The sequence below is a fragment of the Lissotriton helveticus genome, chromosome 6, assembly GCF_964261635.1.
Source record: "Lissotriton helveticus chromosome 6, aLisHel1.1, whole genome shotgun sequence".
Classification (NCBI taxonomy): domain Eukaryota; kingdom Metazoa; phylum Chordata; class Amphibia; order Caudata; family Salamandridae; genus Lissotriton; species Lissotriton helveticus.
In genome coordinates, this window is record NC_136067.1 from 997,491,026 (window position 1) to 997,515,517 (window position 24,492).

Below are 24,492 nucleotides of genomic sequence, written 5' to 3' on the forward strand. Positions count from 1 at the left end.
CCACTGGATGAGCATCCGGTAGGAGACCATCCATTGGTTTGCAAACCTCTTCTACACATTAGACTCCTAAATCCAGGTACTCTACATTATGGGACATAAATAAGTTCCTGCACCTATTTAAATCATGGCCTTTGAATAAATACTGATCAAGAAAACAGATGTAGGCAAACTTAGCTACCTTGATGTGTTTGGCGTGCTGAAGCAGAATCTCAGATGTGTGAGCTCTGGATTTAGCAGGCAGAGTATTTATTCCGGAGGAAGTAACCTTTTTATATTTCCAGGAGAACAAAATGCAATTTAAAAGTTGTTTCATACCTGATTTTTCCAGATATTCCAACGTTGTGCGTTGTAGGTTGCACAGGCAATAACAGTAGATGTTCGTCCACAAGGGGAGCACAATTACTCCTTCTCCTCACCAAACCTCACAGAGCGGTTTCCTCCCATACCATTGCTAGGTGGGTCAGAAGGGCCATGCAAGAAGCTGGTATTGACACTTCCAAGTTCGGAGCTCATTCGGATATAGGGGCCATGGCATCCAAAAGTCTTCTCTTTGGGAGCTTGTTTAGAAGATATCCTTAATGAAGCAGACTGGTCCTCAGATTCTACTTTTAAGAGGTTCTATTTTAAACCGGTTCCACACCTGGCATCTCTAGTGGTGGAAACGTTTTAAACTAGCCTAATCCTCGCCTGACATAGAATGAAAAATTTCCTAGCTATCACAACAGACAGTTTCAATTCCATTAAGGACATGGAGGTGAGGATTAGCCCATCCTTATTAGAATTACATCTTTGAACCCACCCTTTGAAGGAGTTAACTAAAGATGAGCTATTTTGACAAATTTATACATTACAGGTAATTCTGCTGGTTTGATTTTGCATTGTTCTAGTGTTAGCTTACATTGGTTCCAAAGGATTTGTATTGTTATTTCACTGTCAACCTGCATTTAATGCTTTCTTCTTGGAAACAATAAATTATAAAAATATAATTTTCTTTTCAAGAACGGACTCTATTACAGATGACTGAAGTCCAGACTAATGGGCTGTGTTCTCAGGAAGAAAGAAGGGAATAGAGTGTCTGCAGGAGGTTCTTCAGTGATGTGCTGACCACGGATTGGATAGACAGTTTTTTGTTTTGTTTCCTAATGTCTCATGGGACATTAAGTTTTTACAGCTCAAATACATAATGTTCAATGGCTGCTGGTTAAAATAAAGAGAAGAAAGACCAGGCTAATTCTCAACTCCATGTCCTTTATATAATTAAAACATTCTGCTACGATAGCTAGGAAATGTTAAATTGTTGTTTAAATAATTTAATAATTTTTTAATTGGAGGATATTTTTCTTAAGACTAATATGTACCTGAACCCTAATCTTTGTACAGTCATTTTAATGTATGCGATTAATGTATTCATGGTAATTTTAAGGTATTATTACATACAATACCTCATGCCTTTAAAGTAATGTTAATCATATCCTTGACACTTGTTTCAATTAGTAATTGTATTAACTGATTATATTAAGATGTAACTTAATGAATCTAAATTGGTTAGTTAGCATACTGGGGCTATCAAAAGGGAACACATAACTGTTTAATTAATTAATTAAATGTATTGAAATAAATGTATTTCTTATAACACAGAGTGGGGAGTAACCCCAGAATCCTTTTTGGCATTTTTTATTTTAAATCAACAGAATAGTTATATTTGCAGGTTAATAAAGAAGCTTAAACAATGAATCCTACCAAGGTGGAGACAGACAAAACCCATTATTACAAAGGGACAATACATGTAGACCACCTGGCTACTGTATATCCAAATTGATTAAAAGAAGAGATAGGATTTGAACTATGTCATATAAACCACAAACAATATTGAAGCTAAAAAACACAAACTTCAAAATCTCCCAGAACTAAAATATGTGTGAGACAGGCAAACTAGAACCACATTTTCAGCTGCAATAAAAACTAATTAAGGGAGTATTAAGTAGAAGTGAATGAATCTGTATGTGAGACACATTTATTTGGACGGATATTACAACTCCGCTTTGGTTGAATCAGCTTTGATGCAAGAAATTAAAATAATATTTTTATTGGAATTGTGAGTGTTTGAGTTGAACTAATTGCTATTTAGTGTAATTTGTGTTTTTGTTCTTTCATAAAGAGGCAGTAAAAACACATGTTCCTGAAGCAGACTGTTCATATGTTTGAAATGCATTGAGCGATACGATTTGTTAGCATCAATTAGTTAAATAAATGAAGGATATTGGATGCATTGAACAACTTTCAAAATATGTTGATGAACATTAGAAATTGAATTCAACTGATTGAACTGTAAGTGGGTTACAAATAACGATTAACCTTTTGAACGTTTAGTTAATATGTGCTTATCTTATGTCCAACTTTGAGGTGGCTGACAGCGATAGCTAAGGAGTATAGCTGTAGTCATCCCAGAAGAGACCCATGTATCAATTGGCATCTCAATCTAGTGTTGATATTGGGGAGAAAGCCTACTTCCACTGGAGTGGAGTGGGCCTCCTAGATAGTGCTATGGGGAGGTACTGCTCCCTGGAAAAGTCAGTGGAACTGCTTAGCCTTGTTTGAGAATGGGGAGTGGTGATGTTCTTTAAGTGGTGTTGGTGGTACCTCTTGGATGTCACTCAGTGATTGCACCATGACCTTACCCATCTTTTACTGATGGAGGACTAAAGAGGAGGTCAATTACTTTCTCTGGGCCTCCAGCTCACAGCTCAAGAACTTACGCCACAGCTGCTGGCGCAAGGACCAATTAGTTTCATGATCCTGGTGCAAGATGAATTATGTCCTGCAACATCAGAAGATTTTTTTCAAGGCTTCTTTGCCTAGGTGAAGAATTAACTTATGCTCTTGCAGAACATAGTCCGAGCAAAGAGGTGTGCACGTCAAACTCTTCTCAATGAGGCAGTACACGTCTGCTAATAATGGCACTGACATTAACCTGTATCAGGTTAATACCACTGGACTGGTGCATTTCCTTCTCCAAGGTCGCAAAGAGCATGGCCTCTTTTCCATATTGTAGGACAATACTTTACCCTTCAGGGAAGGGGCCATCACTACCACAGACATAGTATTCCTGAATACAAGGACTGGACTATCTTATGGAGCAGAGTGATGTTGTTTAGTGGCTTGGAAATTGCAGGTTCAGAGAAATACTTTTTCTCTTGTGCTTCTGTGCGCACCTGTGCCTATTTCGCCAGGGCTAGTTTTATTGATATTGTTGCTGCCACCAGTGCTCAGACACCCTCATATGTCAGCAGAAGTGCCAGGGCCTCAAAAGGCCTTTAAAGCCTTTAACAGGACAACATATGAGCACTAGGGTGGAAGTAGATCTTTGTTGTTGACCTTGGGTCCCATAATTGAGCCTCCTAGTGAGAAGGCCTATTACATGGACCAAGAGAGTACCATCCATCCCTGAGGGGTGACAGAGTAGACCGTACAGATGGGATAAAGTACAGCAACTGAACCAGAATAGACAATGACTGTTGAAAGAAGGGGAACTGGTGCCTGTGTGCTGGAGCTGCACCAATACTAGAGGCAAAAGGATTCTGACAGGTTTCTAGCGTTTAATTTCTTTACCCCCAGCACATCCATCCAAGGAGTCTGAGATGAACATCAAGGACAGCTGAGAATAGTTAAGCAGCTTATGGTACAATTCATCATCATCATCATCATCAAATATCTTTATTTCGGTTAAAACAAAACCATAAAAGATGCACAAACATTTTTAAAAATCAGGGACCAAAATTCCAATTCTGCGCCCATTTTTCCACAATTCATTGTTCCTAATTGAAAATCCATCAGAGGAAATTGCGATATTAAAACAATAAATACATTTTTTAGATTTAAAAGAAAGCCTATACCATTCATTAAGGTTAATACAGTCAAATATCTTACACTTGATATACATTTAAAACATACTTCATATAAGTGGTATTACTTCCATTTCCTAGCGGAAGAGGGAGGAGAGGGAGGAGCTAAATATGCAAATTGTAAACAATACTGACACCAACTCTTAATCCCCCAAACTCAGCTTCATCAGCTATATTACATCAGGTAAACTAAAATGTATCCCTATATTATTAGAGTCTGAGACCCCGTCTCCTTCGTACTATCTCCACAGAGAAAAGGTATCTACTTACACTAAAGACAATGGATTGAGTTGTTTCACTTCTGAGGACTCTTTCAGCCTCACTGAGGTGTCTAAATCCCAGGAGGCGACAAATAGGTTTTATCCACTTCTTCCTTAAATGTGTATATGCAGGACACAGAAATAATGCATGTGCCTCATCCTCTCTTGTGCCCACGGTACACAGTTCACATTTTACCAGGGCTTCTTTCCCTGCGTTATCCTCATTGCACACCCATTTCGCAGTACTAGCTTTAATTTGTAATATGCCATCGCAAAATTTTAAATACAGTGATTTTGCTACAGTTGGTAAAATCTCACCCATGAAGGCTTCGAATCTACTCACTGTTTTCATATTGAGAAACTTGAGGGTTAAAGCACCCAGCTTCGGGTTATATAATGTGGAGTTGAAAATAAACTCCCAATATCTTTCTTTTAACAACTTTTTACAACTCAAGGTCAGACACTCAGGATCTGCCCAGTAATGATGTAACCCAAGCTTCGTAAGCCAATCCTCAATATGATTCAGCCATACCAACCGTGTCATATTTTTTCTTTTCATGATTTCTTTTAGGGCTTCTCTGTAGTCTACTAATTAGTCTGTTGACCACAGACGTATCTAATATAACAGCGGTCGTAAAATTGCATGATCATCAGTGCGATGTATATTCAAATCCATTGTAAGTGGGAGTAGGGGTGTGCGCCGTGTGATTGCTAATATTTGTCTAAAAAAGATGTTTTCTTGTGTCATGAAGGCACATTTAGCAGTGTGGCCCCATAGTTCAGCCCCATAGAGTGAGGTGGATTGGGCTTTATATTTGTATAACTCTAATACTGGGGTAACAGCTCTGGAATAGCTATTCTGGTGTCTCCTAGCTATTGGAACTAGATTTTGAGTGAGGATCATTTTACTTTTATCAACTTGGGATTTCCAATTCATTTTAAAGTAATACCCAAATAATTAAAACTGTGCACATATTCGATCATTTCATTATTAACAGTCAGTGTTCTTCTAAAATTTCTATGAGGATTAACCGCCATAGACTTAGTTTTGGACAAGTTAATCTCCAAACCTTTATCGTCACAGTAACACCGAAAGGCATCAAGTAGATTTTGTAATCCTCTAGGTGCCTGTGAGATTAAAATAGTATCATCTGCAAATAGCAGTGCAGGCACATGATCGCCACTCAACTTGGGAGAGTCATGCTCGCAGCCCAAGAGGGTGTCCGGTATGTCATTAGCGTACAGGGAGAACAGTGTCGGTGCCAGCACGCATCCTTGCCTAACACCTCTCCTTATACCAATTCGCTTGGTTAGTTCTCCGTTTGGGCCCCATCTCACCCTGGCATAGTTGGCCTCATGCAGCTTGACAATCTGTTTCAAAATTTCCCCAGGGACCCCTTGGTCCCTCAATCTCGACCACAGGGCGCCTCTAGGGACAAGGTCAAACGCTGCCTTGAGGTCAACAAAAGCCACGTACAAATGTTCCCTCTTTATGTTAATATACTTCCAGATGATGCATAAAAATCTAAACACTTGATCGATAGTGCTAATTTTTTCTCTAAAACCAGGCTGGTACTTGGTTAGAGTACAAGTTTCATCAATCCAAGCACTCAGTTTACTTTATACTTGCCGCGCAAATACCTTCTGAAGGACGTCAATTAGACTAATAGGTCTATAATGGGCCAGGTTCATTCTGTCACCCTTTTTAAAAATAGTTACAATTTCGGCGCCCCCCCATGTGTCAGGAATTGGGGCGCCCCTGGCAATTTTGTTACAAAAACAGTTAATATATGGAGCCCATAACATGTTGTCATGCTTCCATAAGTCCCCGGGTATCCTATCCGGACCAGGTGCTTTCCCAGGTTTGGTTGCCTCAATGGCTGCATTGGTTTCTGCCATGCTAAAGGACAGAGGTGTGACACTTAAATTTAATCCTAATTCATCATGATCCAAAGTAGGCTCATTTTCAATAGGGGAGTATAGAGTAGCAAAATGTGAGACCCACACTTTGGCTTCCAGAAACATATCCCTAGAGGGAGTTCCATCTCTAGTGCCCCTAGCAATCAGACCCCAGAAAGTTGCCTGGTCATTTGCCTTGCAGGCTTCCAACAATTCAGACCAAATTTTTTCATCCCAACATTTCTTTGCCTTTGCAATTGTCCCCTTATATAATCTCCTTTTCTCCCTAAGTATTAGCACATCATTGCATTTTGAAGCCGCTATTAATTCCTTTTTAGGGTAACGGCATGTCTTGTCATACCAAATATCCCCTTTTGCTGAGTTTCGCTGACCAATTTTTAGTGGCTTAGTAGCTTTAGTTAATATTTCTCCAAGTCCCAGTGTCATATTTTCGTGGATCCGTGTAATGGGGATCTTCTGAACTGGGACATTGTGAAAAGAGGACATTAGATTTACATAGAGCTCATAGATTTTTTTTTAGAGTACTATCATTCCCCAGTACTACCGGCCACTTTAGTGCTCTACGATTATTGGAAAGCAGTGGGTCAATATTCGTGTGCTGACGGGGAGCCCCTCCCATGGGAGACAAATTAAATAATGCCGTTCTGAAAATCAGATTGAGTGGGTAGTGGTTGCTCTCAATACGATCCTCCACTACAAGGTCTATTACCATCGGCCAGAGTGGGATTGAGACCATTATATAGTCTAAGTGACTATTACAACTGCCCCGCCTAAAGGTTGGCTTGCTCGGGCTGTCTGATGGAAGGCGCCCATTACAGGCACGCAAACCATGAGCTGCCGTCAAGCGCAGCAACTGTGATGCGGCCATTGAGCACGGTACTGCTGTATTGGTCTCAATTCCAGGGATGTTATTAGCATTGTCCTCTGAATCGAAAATATTTTCCAAGCCTATTATAGGTTCAAACTTTCGGTTGAAATCTCACCCAGTAATTGTCAGGGTTCTCTGGTCGAGCATTGAGATGATATTATCTAAATGCTCGATAACCTCTGCCTCTTTATTTGCCGCCGAGGGCTTGCTGTAAACATTTAAAATGCAGACTTCTCTTTTATTGGGCCCTATGAACCTTACTCCTAAAATATCTGGACTATTAGTGTCAATTTGCTTAAAATTGATTACTAACGTAATTTTTGTCCAGATTACCAAGCCTCCTGAAGGTCTTCCTTTGTTTGCGTTAATTGCAGGCACACTAAAAGATCTGTAACCAATTTTAAAATGGTTTTCAACAGCCCAAGTTTCTTGAAATAATATAATGTCACCACTATCAATGTATTCTTGCCATGTGGGATCGCTCAGGTTTTTTTTTTAATGCCGGCAATGTTCCAAGACCTCAGTTTAATACTGGATTTGGTATCTATGTCCGGAATGTTACCTTTCGCACTTATATCTTCAGTTGATACTATTATCTTGGGCTCATAATGAATGCTCTGTTCAGACCTAAGTAAGGTAGCACCTTCAGTTATATTACCCTGATTTACTCCTTCCAAGTCAGGGTTGCTAATACTCTCTTGTGAAAATAAAGCCATTTGGCTGTTCCCACAGCCTCTATCATCGGGCAATTCGCTAATCAAAGTCTCATCAGTAGCATTAATGCTCAAACCTGGGCCCTCTCCATACTATTTGCTGGCAACTTAGAGTCCAACTGGCAACAGATAGATCCAAATGGCTTCATGTGATGTCCTTCCATGACCTTTTTATTACCATCTCCCACGAGAACACCATCCTTTACTACTAGTGAACCCAATCCCTGGCCACTCAGTCAGTCAACACCTTCCATCCCATATAACTCTGCAAAATGATTAACGGTAGGGACAGAGAAATTATTTTTAAACCTTTCCATCGCCCCTACCTGTTGCATTCCTAAGGGGTTATGGGCCGGTCGTAGCACAGGGGATGGGTGGTAGAAGTAGCTTAAATCATACGCATTAATGCCACTCTAATCCCTTGGATAGTATTGATCACAGATGTATCTGACTACTCGCCTGTCCCTAAATTTAACAATGATCAGGAATCCCCAGGTATATCCTTTGGCCTTTGACCCACCCAGCTTACTCTTCGGACAAACAAGACTTCACCATTGATGTAACGTGGGAGGGGTCTATTCTTGTTTAGCCAAAATGTTACCTTATTTTTCAGCTCTGGGTAGGTTTCAATTTTTCCATTCTTTAACTCAGGGACCCCAGTAAGTACAACAACGTACGGGGAGGAGTCCGGTGGTAGATCAATAGAGATTAGAGAAGATTTTTTCTGTACATTATTAGTGGTCTCCATTTATGTCACAAGAGTTTCTTTAGATTGCCTTACTGTACTTTTTGGACTGTTCTGTTTCTCCTTCCCTGGCCTACACAGGTTTCTAGCAGGGTCACTTATCCCGTTTCCAGGAGCTATAGTTGTCAAATTAGTACTGGTAGAAGCCACAGAGGTCAAAATATCTATCGCTGAGGGGACCGATAAAGCAGCTGCAGCTACGGGACCTTCTGAGTATTTGCTATAACCATGTTACTTTTCGGTGTGCGCTCTATCAGCATTTTTAAAGTGTGAAGGTTATCTGAGGTGGACTGTTCGAACCTCTCCAGCCTTTCACTAATTAACTTTGTCCTCTCTAGAAGGGGTAAAATTAGCGACCTTACTAATTGCTCCACCTGGGACATAAATCCTTCAGGTAGTTGGGACAAAGGAATGGTTAAATCAACCCGCGAGGTATTAGGGAGCAATGAGTGAGGAGTAGATGACAGTGCTTTTGGCGTTGATACAGTGGGTTCGATAGTCACCACTTCATCTATGACATTATGTGACACCTTTGAGATTTTTATTATTTTAGGGCATCTCCCCTTTTGAGCACCCCCTCCTTGTTTCCTCTCGGCAGTAACTATTTTATTTTTCGCGTTGACCCTTGTTGGGGGATACAATGTAACACTATTTGATACATCCTCACTTACAAGGGCACGCATTATAGCAGGAGGACAAGTCCCATTTAATGCATGTGTTTCTTGCGTGCTTTCCTCTACATTTTCTAAATTATCTCCCTGACTGGTGAGTGAATTTCTATTAGTGTGCCCCTCTAGTTGGTTTGGGGAGGTAACTAACATTAGAGGCACTAAAGAAGACCGCCTGGCATACATTGGTTCGACAGAGAGGCGACGCTCTGTAAGGGCAATTCCGTGCTCGAGTACGGAGGCTGCCCTAGTAATAAATTGGTCCAGTGTGCCACTTACAGTCCCCCCCACCCCTGCTCTCTTCCCCTTTCCAGCACGTGCCGCCATTAAACAAGTACCGGGTTGACCCGGAGTTAATTACCAGTCAATCACAGAGCAACAGTCAACAATATAGAAGATTATAACAAGAAGACTCCTTACAGTTTTGGCAATGTTCGGGGGGTGGCCCAGCCCAGCCTTCTCCGGGCTTCGACGGGCGCGTGACTTAAGCCGCGCCCCGCGCTGCGGGATTGCGCAGCCGATCTTAAGGGCCTCTGTCGCCCTACCACTGCGTCACGGGCTGTGCGCGCCGCAAGGCCCCCTGGGAGTTGTGGTACGGGGCCTTGCGAGTGTCCCGGCGCGTTAACCGTTAGGTGCCCCTTCCAAAGCGAAACAGCAAGTGTTAGCAGGATAGGCTCCTGCCTTCTCTGGAGTCCCTTGAGGTGAGTGAGCAAGATTCAAAAATACAGGTGACTTAAGCTGCATCCCGCGCTGCGGAGTGCGCGGCCGATCTTAAGGGCCTCTGTCGCCCTGCCGCTGCTTCACGGGCTGTGCGCGCCGCGAGGCCCCCTGGGAGTTGTGGTCCGGGCCTCGTGAGTATCCCACCGCGTTAACCGTTCGGTGCCCATTCCTAAGCGAAACAGCAAGGGTTAGCGGGATATACTCCTGCCTTCTCTGGAGGCCCTTGAGGTGAGTGAGGAAGATCCAAAAATACAGGTGACTTAAGCCGCGTCCCAATTACTCTGGGGCTGATCCAGTGTGACCTATCCACCATGGAGTTCCCCAGTCCTGAGAATGAACTTATGCCTGGATAGAGTCCAAAGGAGACAGGTCTATGGTAACAGATGACACTCCGGACAGCCATGTGAACGTACCAGGGAAACAAGACACCTCCTGCTCCTCCCACATTGTTTCTTGTGGCTAGCATCTCCTCGAGCTGACAGGGTGGTGTTTTTTCTTTCAACTGCCACTCGCGCATCATGGAAGATCTGCTGAACCAACGACGAAGAGAAAACAGGACAACAACTTGCCTGATGAGGCTGGAACAACAAACGAACAAACTAACAGGAGTAACTTGCTCAGGTCTCAGGGCAAGACTATGCAGTCATTGGCTGAAAATTAGACTTCCCCAAGTGATCTGATCACAAGGATGGAGATTTGTTCGACCTTTCAGTCGATTTGCACAGCACTGTGCCCAGAAAGACTGGCTCCATTCAACAGTACAATAAGTATCCGCGCCCAGATGAGGAGCTAGAATCAACTTAACACTACAACAAGTCTTCATAGCAAGAAGGGGTTTTGTACCTCGAGGAACCTTGGCTCCTGGGCACATTATGGCTTATCTTGTGACACAGGGATAAAGCTAAAAACATTCTCTGGTACCAGGAGAAAACAGACTTGGGACCCAGTGTCGCAGTTCCTGAGGAAGCATAGGAAAGGAACTCAAAATGCACTCTATAACCCAGCATTAGAAATCTGCTAACTGCAAAAGTAACTATTTCCCAGCCACAAATCTACAAAAAACACAAGTGATGATCTTCGACATGCAAGAAAGGTGGGTGTCCTGCCACAGATAATGCACATGTAGTCTGTAGCAACCATGAGCAAACGGTCAATTATCAGGTACAGAAAGAAGCTGCAGAACCAGAATCCGGACCTGCCAGTGGGCGGCAGTGACCCATACATAGACAATGGCAAAGGGCCAGGATTTATAAGTATACTTTTTGCATGTGTAGTTGTCACTGTGCCCTCACAAAGTCAGGAGGAGTTTCAGAGGACTTACAAAGCATAATGTGGAAACCCGGATGGGAAATCACACACATCACATATAACTAATGCATTTTTTGTGGAAATTAACATACTTACTACTCTGTAGTAATATTGCAGTGAAACACAATTGTGTGGTTTATTTACTGGTATGCAGATAAATGTACTAAAACGTACACCTCCGCTTTGGACCGAAATTAAAGTGAGGGGATGTGATGCCGTTTTCTATAATGTCACTTCTTGTGATGTTTTGAGCAATACCCCACCTAATTTATGTGACTGGGTGATTGAGTGTTTCACAGCTCTGTTCCTGTTTTGCATTAAGACATACCAAAAGGAGAGGTTACGGGAATAAACAAAGAAAAAGTAGAACAATTTAATTTAAATATAAGCAGGGGCCAGGAGGAGTACAAGACAATGCATTGAAAAACAATGAGAAAGACATTTCTATGCTATGGTGAAATACTAGGTCTGGGTACTATGACATGCTCTGAAGCATTGAATGTTTTATTCATCCTCATGAAGAGCTGCCTGTAAAAGATTGGGCCTTGGAAAACAATTGTTGAAAAGAATGAAAAGCAAAATGCAATGCATCATTTAATGTTACTTTTGGCAAAAAAATATGTTGAAGGACAAGAGGCAAGAGGAAGGGGTATCAAGGGCTTTCTATGAAACCTGCATTGGGCTGTGCCGCAATGGTGCCAGTGTAGCTAATGGACAAGTTACTTACCTTTGGTAACTAACGGCTTATCTGGTAGAGATATGATCTAGCCGCAAATTCATTACCTTTGAATTTCCTAGGCACCAGACTGAATCACGCAGATTTTTTTTTAGCAATACCCCTGTGCACCTTGTAGGTGGTGTCGGTCAGCTCCGCATGATGTCATCTGCGCTGTAGTGACGTCAGCGTCATCTATATAGGCACCATTTCGGCTTACTGTTGTCAGTAATTTATCACGACTTTCCACACCAGAAGCGCAGAGCCTTGATGTGCACTGGCATTGGTGCATTTTGAACAACTAGTTCCCTGAAAGGGATCAGCACTGACCCTAAAATCCTGCCCACAGTGAGGGAAGGATGGGTGTGTCAGTATGGAATATGCCACTAGATCATGTCTCTACAAGACAAGGAGTTACCAAAGGTAAGTAACTTGTCCATCTGATCTAGACATCTAGCTGCAGGTTCCTTACCTTTAAATAGATATCCCAGCAATACTATCCCTGGAGGAAGGACTGCGGACAAATTTAGATCAGGAAATCCTGCAGGACAGACCGGCCAAAAAGCCACGCCTACGGACTTGACTGTCCCGGCAGTAGTGCCTGGTAAACATGTGCAGGGATGCCCACAGCGTTGCCTGACAAATGTTGAGGACTGGAACTTCACATTGCAACGTTGTGGTAGCAGCCTTAGCTCTAGTGGAATAAGTTCTTAAGCCTTCAGGAGGCTGCTTTTTCGCCAGAGCATAGTAAATGTTCATGCACAGTATGAACCATCGTGAGAGATTCCTCTTCTGCACTGCACAACCTTTCTTAGCCCTCGTGTACCCCATAAAAAGTTGGTCATCCACCCGAAATTCTTTAATGCGGTCAAGTAGGACAACAATGCTCATTTTGGATCCAGGTGATGGAGTCGCTCCTTTTCATTAGAGGGATGCGGAGAGGCGGAGAAAGTGGGCAAGGTGACAGATTGCCCCACATGGAAGGGTGTTATCACTTTCGGTAGGAAAGAGGCCCTAGTGCGAAGCACCAACTTATCAGGGAATATTGTCAGGTAAGGAGGCTTTGATGACAAAGCTTGCAGTTTGTCCACCCTCCTGGAGGATGTGATTGCCTTTAGAAAGGCTGTCACGATGGTGGGTAGCCATAGGGGGGAGTTGAGCAGAGGTTCAAATGGAGAGCACATCAGGAAGGTGAGAACTAAATTAAGGTCCCACTGAGGCATGATGAAAGGGTAAGGTGTAATTTGAAAAATGTATTTACAATGTATTTACAATAGGAGATTTAAATAAAGCGTTGGTCTGGCAGCCACAGAGAGGCAGACAGGACTGAAAGGTCCCCTTTTAGAGTGCCCAGAGCAGAGTCCTGCTGGGCAAGGGTTACAATATAAAGTAAAATATCAGAGAGGGATGCAGAAAGAGGGTCAATAGACTTTTCTGTACAGTATAATACAAACTTGTTCCATCGGCAGGTGTACACCAACTTGAAAGGGGGATGCCTGGCTGCAGAAATAATAATAAAGACTACGGGAGGAAGGTCAAATGCTGTCAACTGCCACCTCTCAATCGCCACGCTAGAAGGCGTAGAGTTTACAGGTTCAGGTAGAGAACCCTCCCCTGCTGCCGCCACAGAAGATCTCCCAACGGGACAGCCTGATAAGAGGATTGATGCTCAGATGGAGAAGCTCGGGATAACGGACTCTACGTGTCCAGTCTGGGGCCACAAAGATGACTTGGTCCCGGTCAGTCCTGATCTTCTTAAGAAGTCTGTGCAGGAGTGGTATGGGTGGAAAGGCATACAGGAGGCTTGAGCTCCACTCGAGACGAAAAGCGTCTCAGAGCGAGAGCCTCCTTGGAAACGTTGCAAGTTCTCAGCGGAGGCGAACAGATCCAACCAAGGCTCTCCACACTGTTGAAAGAGGCCTTGCACCACCTCCGGATGGTGATGTCATTCGCGATCCGCTAGTCAACTATAGCAGAGTTCATCCACTCTGGCATTCAGAAAACCCATCAGGGTTATGCGCCGTGTTACTGCCAAGTCCAGAGATGCACAGCCTCTTGACAAAGGGGCCATGACCCGACCCCACCCAGTAGTTACCGTACCACATGTCGGTGGTGTGGTCTGTGAACACTTGTACCCCCCTCAACTTTACTGAAGGAAGGAAGGCTTTTAATGCCAAACTATTCGCTCGGAGCTCCAGCAGGCTGATGTGGAGTCCCGATTCCGCAGAGATGAGAGTCCTCTGATCTCCACCTCTCCCAGGTGGCCAGCCAATTTCAGGAGTGACACATCTGTCACTTCTGTGAGATCTGGTTAGGGAAGGGAGAGGGGTCTGCCTATGACCCAATCATGGTTTGTCAGCCACCACTGCAAATCCTTTGAATTTGAGTCATGTTCATGTTCCAGGCACCAGAGGCAAACCACATGTGGATCCATCGCCGACATGGTGTGTGACAGGCGCTGCATGGTTTGAATCCAGAAGTGTTCCTAGACATTATGGAAAAACGTCTACACACCTTAAAGGGGTCGACAAAACGTCAAAAATATTGACAGAGGGTAGCTCGCTTCAAGGATCAGCATCTGACTGGAGCGGAAATAAAAGAACTGACGTCCGCACGCCGAGGTGGTGCCTATATACGTGAAGCGGATGTCACTACAGAACAAGAACATCACGCAGAGCAGACCCATGCCACCTACTGGGGCGCACAGGTATTGCATAAAAAAAACTTCTGGACCTGGTCTGATGCCTGGGAAATTCAAGGGTAAGGAATCAGCAGCTAGATGTTTCTATCAGATACGAAGTAAGCTTGTCCAGAGATTTGGAGCTTTCACAGCTAATTCGATCTATCAATTTTCATAATTTCTGCTTCTTCCAAAGACACAAAGGTCAGTAAGATATCAGAGGATGCATTTATCATATGAAGTAATAATGTTACCTGCACATCAACGGTTAATATTACAGCAGGACTAAATCTCCTTACATTCTTGTTGGATTTATTGAATAAGTACTAATCCACTGATGAAGAATCAGTATCTAACATAAAAAAAATACCAATAGACAACTCAGACTGTCATTAGAACTTTAGAACTGAACAAACAATGACTGCACCAATCTCACAACAAAGTCACAAAGAAATTGATTGACAGTGGGTTACAGAAATTCTGTCTCTAAATTAATGTGTTTCAACCATAGCATGCCACCATGCAAAGCACAGTAAAAAAAAATCAACAATCAAAAGAAATTATGTAATGTCAAATACAATGTTCTGTGTGTCATTTATCTATGTATTTCTATTAGTGCTACACCTACTATGGCTTCGATATCCACTTTACTGCAATTCCTCTTTTGGTAATTTCAGAAGCATTAAAGGCCACATTATGTCACTTTTTGTGGTGTCATTAAGCATGCTTGAAGTGGCAACATTATTTCAAGCATGACACAATCAGACAAAGGTTGGCTCAGAATGCATGAACTAACCATACAAGCGATTTTCATCGTGCTGGCTGAGCACTATTACATGCATAGCCAACGTGGCATACTTACTGTGTTTGTAAGCTGATACTCAATGTAGCTCTTGAGACCATACATTTTAGAACCCTTTCTAGGATCTGCAACAACACAGTCAAATGTAGTAGTTGGATAAGTCCACATTGGCCCATAATCTCCAATCTAGACAATTTAAAATGAAGTAAAATTAGATAACAATGATAAAGGACGTTATTAAGATACTGTAATGAAGAGGTTCCTCCGGAAATAATCGTTTAATATCTTTATTGTAAGAAGTAGGTAATAAATGCATTATCTACCCTTCAGCTCCAAGGTTTTCTCACAATTGCCAAACCAAAAATGTCAAAGGCATTCTACATTCCACATCTATCATGACATACCCTAGTTTCACCATTGACATCCATCTTATGTCAGAAACCACAGACACACTGGTAGCTTTGAACACATACAAACCACAATCAATCTCTCTAATCATAGACACACAGATATTAATGATTTGTGCCAACAAAAAATACATTCCATATCTATCATGACATATCCTGGTTCCATCCATCAATGACATCCATCTTATGTTAGATACCACACATCTCCCTTCTTTAAAACAAAACCCAATAATAATAATTAGAACCAACATTCCCTCATAAACTTTCCACTGGCAAATACATGAAAAACACATTTACAAGGCCCTATATACAAAATGTTGTAATAATACAAAATCCATACAATGAAAGAATGTTCACTTTAACCTAAAATAATACATAAACATACCTAGGTAACATTACCTTGTAACCATTTCCCACAGTGCAATCACACAAAATACCTGAGATGAGCTGGTGCTTTCTTTGCCCTTGTAGAGCACCTTATTCAAACCCTTCCCTCTTTCTCAACAGCTGTTTTTTTCCTTTTTACCGCATTTTCATCTAGGGGCCTTACTTTTCCTTCCCATCCTCTTGAAGAAGTACACTGTTGACCATCTCTTAGACCATCACCCTATTCAAATTCCTAATGCGTCCATTACTTACTTTGACCGCATTATTAAATGTCTTGATCATCTTCATTGGTGGTTCAAACCTTCTTTGTTTCACTACTTCTGGTAACCTTATCCTGACTCAATCACCCACTGTCACCACTGTGCTCTTAACTGCCTGTCTTTTGTCGTAATGCTGTTTTCTTTGAAGCAATCCATGCATCATTCCCCTTCAACACCCTCTCACCAAACTGATCAATCCACTGAGAGCACACCGTGGATTGTGTATGGCAAGTATGTCCGCCTTCCCCATAATAATTTAAAACAGCACTCTTCCTGTAACCAAATGTGGAATACGGCGATATATCACCACCACTGCTTGACTTACCTTCCTCTAATCTTTTTCCTCATTGCTATCTGGACGGCTTCCTTGAGAACACGATTGAACTCTTCAAAACACCATTGGATTCAGGGTGGTAAAGAGTGCACCTCTTATGTTGAATTCCTATCTGTGATAAAACGTCCTTCATCCCATGTGAGACTAATAGTACCCCATTATCCGGTGATAAAGAATCAGATATGCCTTATCTAGGAAAAAACTCACTAAAAAATGTTACTATATTTTTAGTCACTATTCCCTGAGTAACACCTATCTTCGACTTCCTAGAGTAAAGATCAACCATCACCAGTACATAATACTGTCCAAACCTATTAGATACGGGACCCAATATATCCAGTGCCACTTATTCCCACAGACCCTCTGGTTGTTTCGCCATGAGTTGGGTTCTCGTCATGCACCCCTTATCAATATTCTTGCACTCCAAACAGTCCCTGATCTCTCTCTATCCACTGGTGTCGCTAATCCTAGCCACCCACAATTTAACCGGAACCTTTGATTATTGCAAGTGTTTCGCTTATAGAGTGTGTGCTATCTCTCGTCATGTACAAATTGCCATCCCCTATATGTCCTCAGTTGCATGTCACGATCTAAAACCAGGAAAATTGATTCTCATCATAAAGAATGTAAGAAAGGACTTCTTGCAACAGGAATGGAAGGACCTAATCATATTATCCTTGTAACAAACATTGCTGTGAAATTTTATGGAATGTCTCTTTGGGTTTGACAAATGCAAAAACAACAGTTGATGGACAGAATGCAGAACCACCCCCTTTTGTACCGCTTTGTTCGCCATAAGTTGGCAGGGTATGCTCAGACGTGAGTCCCTTGCTCACTTTGCCACTGGATTCAAGCAAGCCTAGCTGAAGACGGCTGTAATGCCAGAAACCGGTCCTAGGATGCTTAAGTCCGGTCCAGGGAAGGCATGGTTTGGCAGTTCGGGCTGGACTGTTCCCATGAGGCACAGGGTCAGACTGATTTGCATATGGCCGTGTCTGACCTGGGGTGGCAGAGTGGGCTAAGGAACGGTGATGGATTAAACCCAGATCTGTTGATTGGGTGTGAGTGTTTGATTGGTTCGGATGCTCCGTCCATCACCACCCCCTTTTGTACCTCTTTGGGTTTGAGCCTCAAAACCTTGGAGAGTGAGAGCACCAGAAAGACTTATCTCGAGTTGTTGAGCCAGGAAGACAGACTCAAAACTTTGATATCGATAGAGGAGGAGGGACAGAATCGGCAGGTGAAAACAGCAATAACCAAAGTGTAAAGCAAACAAAGAAAACAAAAGTTTGAATAGAAGTTCAGACGCACTCAATTTAACATAAGGAAAACAATTTCAAACTGAAGGTGAGAGATCACAAAGAGAAGCTGTGCTAAAGCAAAGCGCTACTGCAGAGCCTGAACAGAGAGCTGAAGAATTCTCAGAGGGAGGTGCAAAATATAAAAATTAAAGAGATAGAGAAAGTCAAACAATAAGTACACAGCTCCTGAGTGGGCATACTTGGGACGAAATGAACCAGAAGAAGACATTAACTTGAAATGTCTTCAATTATTTTTGGGTATCCAAAAGAGCCAATGTTATGTGAAAAAGACTAAAAATCTTCATATGCTGAATACATTTTTCTAAAGTACGGTGAACTGTTGAAAACATTTTAAATGATTTTTTAAAAACTTCGTTTTAAAACAAAAAATGTGAAAGACTTTGTTTCTGTAAGGCAGATTAGAAGAGAAAATGTCCACTAGAAAACAGAAGATTCGTATGATTTCCAAAGTATTTTTAATTTTGTCTGGAATTGGACTGCTAGTACACGCATTACCTCCTGAGGGGCATCCCTCAAACTTTACTAATGAAATTAGTACATGATGAATTAGAAGTTAGAAATAATAAGGGGAATGATTATTTAAAAAATATCTACATAGTATTGTTAACGAATTACAGAAAGATCATGAATGTTACGGATTGTTATATTTATTAAAAAATTCCTAGTTTTGTTTCTGGAGGTAATGCACTGGCTCTTAGAGGAAGTTAATACCGACTGCAATATTTCAGTAGATGCATTAGCTGCTATTGCAAATCTTGGGAGAATGGATTTTATGACACTTCCTATAAAGTTTTAAAGGTCCAATATATAAAGCACTAACATGAGGAATGTTCCTTTTCAAGAGATAAGTGTGTGTCAACTAGTATAAGTGGAATGTTGTTTATTAGAGAATATTATAATCGAAAACAGAATTTTAAACCTGCAGGTTCTGGAGTCTTGACATGCAATTCTTAAGAGGTTGGGGTAAATGGATGTTAGAAGTAGTTGCTATCTCACTGTAGTAATGTAAGTTGCATTGGTGTTGAACTAACCTTTAAATTGTGTGGAATTACTTTTAGCATGTGTTTGAAAAAAAGGTGCAAAAGCAAGAAGATGAGCAGAATCACCAAAGAAAAAAAACCTAACTGGATCATAAAAAAGCTGAAGAATATGATAGATTGAAATGTTTCATTCTGAAAGAGTCTAAAGCAGGCTTATCAAAGCTTGTTAGCCACTGTAGCTCTCCAGCTATCTGTAAGAAGCTCTCCTGTGTGTAGTCCAACCTAAACACTTAGAAACATGTGCTTGGCTCAATTAATATTGCCAAACCAAAATTAAATAAAAATAGTTTTCGCTATGAAAATAGGTGTATTCCAGAATTCATTCACTGATGTTTGGAAAAAATTATCTAATTTCCAAAATATTTTAAATCTTCTAATGAGTGATGATTCATTTGACAAAGGGGAAACTTATTGCTAACATCATTGTTTTTTCCAAGTTTGTTTATTGGCATTTTGTAGTACAATTCACCAACAACTAGAAACAGAATAATTGCAACCAGTTCGTAATACTCAGCATGTACACTTTATACGACCTATACAGTACTGAGTTATGATAATACCGTAGATGTATACCAAGCAACCTCCAGGACCAGCCGTCCTCAACTCCCCCTTCGTGTTCCAACTTCCCCTCAGCAGTCAGTCATGGAGTCCCAACCTCAGGCTGTTCCATATTTTCGTAATCATGTCACCCAACTCAGTTAAATCCTCCTCCACCTTGTCACCCTGCGTTCCAGCTTTGTATGTTGTTCATCAGCAACCACCCACTCCAAGAGATCTGTTTTACAAGTCGAGAGCTGTGGGGCCTGCGACACTGCCCAGTTTATGGCTATCTGCAGTCGGCCTAACACCAATACAAGCGCTACCCTGTGGACGTGCATCTTGTGGCGCTTTCGGCCTTTCTGTATGCCAAGCAGGCACAGTTTCACAATCCCTCCAAGCAAAATCCGCTATATGCAACAGGTGCTCGGGACTACCTCCCAGAATCCTGCCACAGTGGGGTAGATCGGAACATTCCACCACTGAAGGGTAGGTCCAAGTCATATGAAGAAAGTTGTTCACCTGTAACCCACACCTGCTGCATGCCACAGGGTAGCCAGGAGAGATCCTAGTCAATTAAAAAAAAATTAAACAATTAATTTAAATCTAGCGCTGGGAGAACCTGCTTCACCTGCTCACGAGCCCTGGTCCAGTTGTGTGTTGTCAGTTATCTGGTCAATCCTGCGATCCCTTTCCGTCTGTCTTACCTCCTAGTCTAGTTCAACCCGCCAGTCCCATTATATGCTGCAGAATACCATATTGTAGCCAGTATCCCAGGAAGCATCGTCCAAACCTACCTATTCGATTGCGCCAGTCATTACTACTACAGGAACTGGCCCATACCCATGCTAAATTGTTCCCACAATTGCTCAACAGTCAGGAATCTGACATTGTAGCAGAGTCTTCCACAGTCTTGCAGCTACCCTCATGCCTCTAGCAAAGGACATCTCCTTCAGCAGGGTGGAGAATGGTCGCAGCTCCCAGAGCAGCAGTCCCTCAGCAAAAGGGGACATTTTCAACGTTTTGCAGAGCACCCACAGCCATACCTCCACCACTACCTCAATGAAGTACAGGTTGTTCTGAGGGACTCCCGTGCCCATCAGAAAGACACCTTACAGGGAATGGGGTCCGTGATCCTCTTCGAACAACGATTGCTCCCAGTTAAGCTCATCATCAAACCATCTGACCGCATGCTGTAGTTGTGTTGCTGTATAGTATAGAAACCGGTCAGGGAGTCCAAACCTCCCTTCTCTCAGGGGTGTTTCAGGGTATCCAGTTTCACCTAACTCTTCTTCCCTACCCATGCCAGTCAGTTAAACAGTTGATCAAGTCAGTGAAATGTGGTCATCGGGATCAGACACATCACATTCTGCAGAACATATGTGGAGGAACACAATTTTTACTACTGATATGCAGCCCATAAGATATTTCTGGCAACCTGGCCCAGAGCTCAATGGTGTGATCTAGGCTCTTCAAAAAGGCCCCCACATTAAGATCATAGTGTTCCACTGGGAAATGCATTACCCATTTGCCCAGTTAGTGGAATTTAAACTCCTCACAGGTCAACCCAATCTCCCTCTGGAGAAATGCTCCCAGTCAGATTAAGGATTCCAAAGGGAACAAACAACTCTTAACCTCTTAGAGATGAAAAAATCCCCCTCATTGGGTAAGGAAACTGGTTTCCTTATTAACGCAAGGTCCCTAGTCAAAAAAAATTTGCGTTTAGGGATTTCATCTCCAATAGGAAGCCCTCGTGGGCCTTTATTACAGAAACCTGGGCATCGGAATCTACTGATCCTGAGCTTGTAAATGCCATTCCAGAGGGATATGCCCTGACACAAATGGATAGAATTGGACGTGGGGGGGGGGTGGACTGGGGATATTATATAAGAGCTCTTTAAAGTGTCACACTGAGCTTCTTCCCTCCTTTGCTGACTCCTCTCAGGCAATGTATTTTTCCCTTAACTCCTCTCCCACTGTTTCCTTCTCTGGCCTCCTGATCTATAGGCCCCCGGGCCCCAGGTCCACTTTTAGTCACAATTTATTGAAAATTCTGGAACCCTATATTGACAGACCCAACATGACTATACTAGGAGACTTTAATTTTCATCTCGAAAATATAAACTCTAGAAACACTTCTCTTCTGGTAGACTCCCTGGCCTCCTGTGGACTACTGCAACGTGTAGGAGCCCCACCCACACTGCCGGGCATACACTGGATGGTGTTTTCTCAAATGATTCCAGACTAGTAATAGGTTCCCCCCTTCCCCTTTCATGGTCAGATCACATGGCCGTTCCACTTGAACTTACACTTCTCCATCCTTCCTTGTCCTCTTCTGATCTTGGGAAGGGGGATCTGAAAAGGAACTATAGGGGGATCAAAAATGAGACCCTTGCACCATTTCTGTCCAGTTTTAGGTCCCCTGCGTCGAGGGATACTAACTCTTCTGCCCTCTATTTTTTCAACACTATTGCAAACGCAGTGGACACTCTGGCTCCTGCAAAACCACACTATTCTGCCAGAAGGCGACCTTCCGCTCCCTGGTTTTCTGATACACTCAGACTGCTAAGGCAGGGCTGCAGAAAACAAGAGAGATGCTGGCGGCCGCACCTTGACCCAAACGAGAAAGAAAAACATAAACGTCTCCTTAAGGGGTATAAAGCAGCGGTGATTGGGGAAAAGAAGGCCTACTTTGTCAAGTTGACAACTTCCCTCAGCTCCCCCAGGGAATTGTTTAAGATTATAGATTCCCTGTCCACCCTCCAGTCACCAGATCCCATAGTGGGATCTCAGGAACTGTGTGACCAGATCTCCTCTTTCTTCCATATTAAGATAGTGGATATCTATACCGCCCTGTAATCTCTTAACCAAGAACTAGAGGCCTCGGCTCTCCCGGTGGCTCTCCTAGATGAATGCCAGGCTAATGGTCCCTGCAGTGTCCTCTCTAATTTTCCGCCTCTTACCCTCGAGCAAATCAATTTGCTCCTGGATAAAACAAAATCTGATTCCCCTTTGGATCCCTTTCCTCTCAAAACTTTTAAAGAATGCAGGGAGGTAGTTCTGCCTCCGCTTTTTGAGGTGATGAATCTAGCAATCTCTGAAGGCACCTTCCCCGCCGCATGGAAAATGGCGGTGGTTAAGCCCCTCCTAAAAAAGGCTACTCTAGATCCCGGGATCCTTAAGAATTTCCGCTCAATCTCTTTGCTCCCCGCTGCTGCTAAGATGCTTGAGGCTCATCTTAACTATCATCTGAGGGCCTTCTTGGACAACTCCGGCCTGCTAGATCATTCCCAGCATGGCTTCCGGAGGGCACATAGCACTGAGTCTGCCCTCACAGTGGTTACCAATAAAATTTGCGCTAAGGTCGATAGGGGCCAGACTACCCTTCTGGTCCGGTTCGACCTGACAGCTGCTTTTGATACCCTGTCCCCCTCCATTTTGGCTGCACGCCTTAGGGAGATGGGAGTGGACGGCTCAGCTTTGAGCCTCTTAACGTCCTTTCTTAACCAGCGTGAACAGAGGGTCAAGCTGGGTGACTTCCTTTATCCCGTTAAACCTGTGCACTCTGGGGTTCCTCAAGGCTCGTCTTTGAGCCCCACGCTTTTTAACATACATGTGGCCCCACTTGCCAGGTTAGTAAGGTCTTTCGGTCTGGAAGTGTTGTCATATGCTGACGACACCCGGATTATGGTCTCCCTCTCCCAATCAGTGAGTATCACCGCTCTTAATTTTAGGAACTGCATGGAAGCAGTCTCGCGTTGGATGATTCAGAACTTCCTGAAATTAAACGGTGAGAAAACCGAGGTTTTGATCTTCGGGGGTAGACAGGACATCTGGTCGACCGAATGGTGGCCCCCTGCTCTTGGAGCTTGCCCTCTGCCTTCCCAATCCGCCCGTAACCTGGGTGTGAAGTTGGATACCGTGCTTTCTTTTGACAAGCAAGTCAGTCGGACGGTCTCAACTTGCTGTGGCGCTATCAGAATATTGAGAAAGATTACTCACTATCTTTCCCCCGAAGCGCGGAAGCAGGTTACAGTGGCCCTTGTCTTATCAAGACTGGACTACTGTAACGCACTTTACCTAGGCACAAATAAAAATCTGGTTCAGCGCCTTCAGACAGTGCAAAATGCGGCGGCCAGGTTTGTTGTGGATGCCCCTAGACTTACCTCAGCTTCCATAATCAGGAAAAATCTGCACTCGCTGCCTATTTAGTCTAGGATCAACTTCAAGATCCTATGTCTCACTTACGGCGCCCTTCATGGACTAGGCGCCGGAGACATTAGGTCCCTTATATCCTCCTATGTCCCTAGTAGAGCATTACGCTTCTCTAACAAAAACCTTCTGTCCATCCCTCGTGTCTTCAAAGCCAGATGGGGAGGGAGGGCTTTCTCCTCCCCCGCCCCACGCCTGTGGAACACGCTTCCTGCTGAACTAAAAGGGCAAACATCGCTCGCACTTTTTCGTAAAGCATTAAAAACCCTGCTCTTGCAGAAGCTTACCTGTAGCCGGGCACCCCTCACACCACAAGCAGTTGTACCATCTTTTTAGGCGCCTTGATGCCCATGGGCTAAGTCGCGCGTTATAAATCCTCATTCATTCATTCATTCATTCATTCATTCCAGCAACACCAACCCCGGTGGTGGGTCTGCGAACCAAGATCACACCAGAAAGTCCTGGAGAACGGAACGGCCAAAGAAGCCATCTCTCCGGACTTGACTGTCCAGGCAGTAATGTCTAGCGAACGTGTGCAGCAAAGCCCACGTAGCTGCCTGACGGATATCCTGCAAGGGGACTCCCCGACCCAGGGCAGTAGAAGCCGCCGTGGCCCAAGTGGAATGGGCCCTCAGCCCAACAGGAGGATTCTTCTTTGCCAAGGAGTAGCAAATCTTGATGCACAAGACGAC

The 24,492-nt window shown here is 43.2% G+C and overlaps 1 protein-coding gene across 2 annotated transcripts in view; it reads right to left on the reverse strand.

The window, feature by feature from the left end:
• SNX9 (sorting nexin 9) overlaps positions 1 to 24,492 on the reverse strand; it is an 884,063-nt gene that overhangs the window by 337,885 nt on the left and 521,686 nt on the right. For both annotated transcript variants that reach the window (XM_078648636.1, XM_078648635.1), the window contains one exon: positions 15,362 to 15,487. In XM_078648636.1, the coding sequence (XP_078504762.1) occupies positions 15,362 to 15,487 (126 nt within the window). The remainder of the gene's footprint in view (positions 1 to 15,361; positions 15,488 to 24,492) is intronic.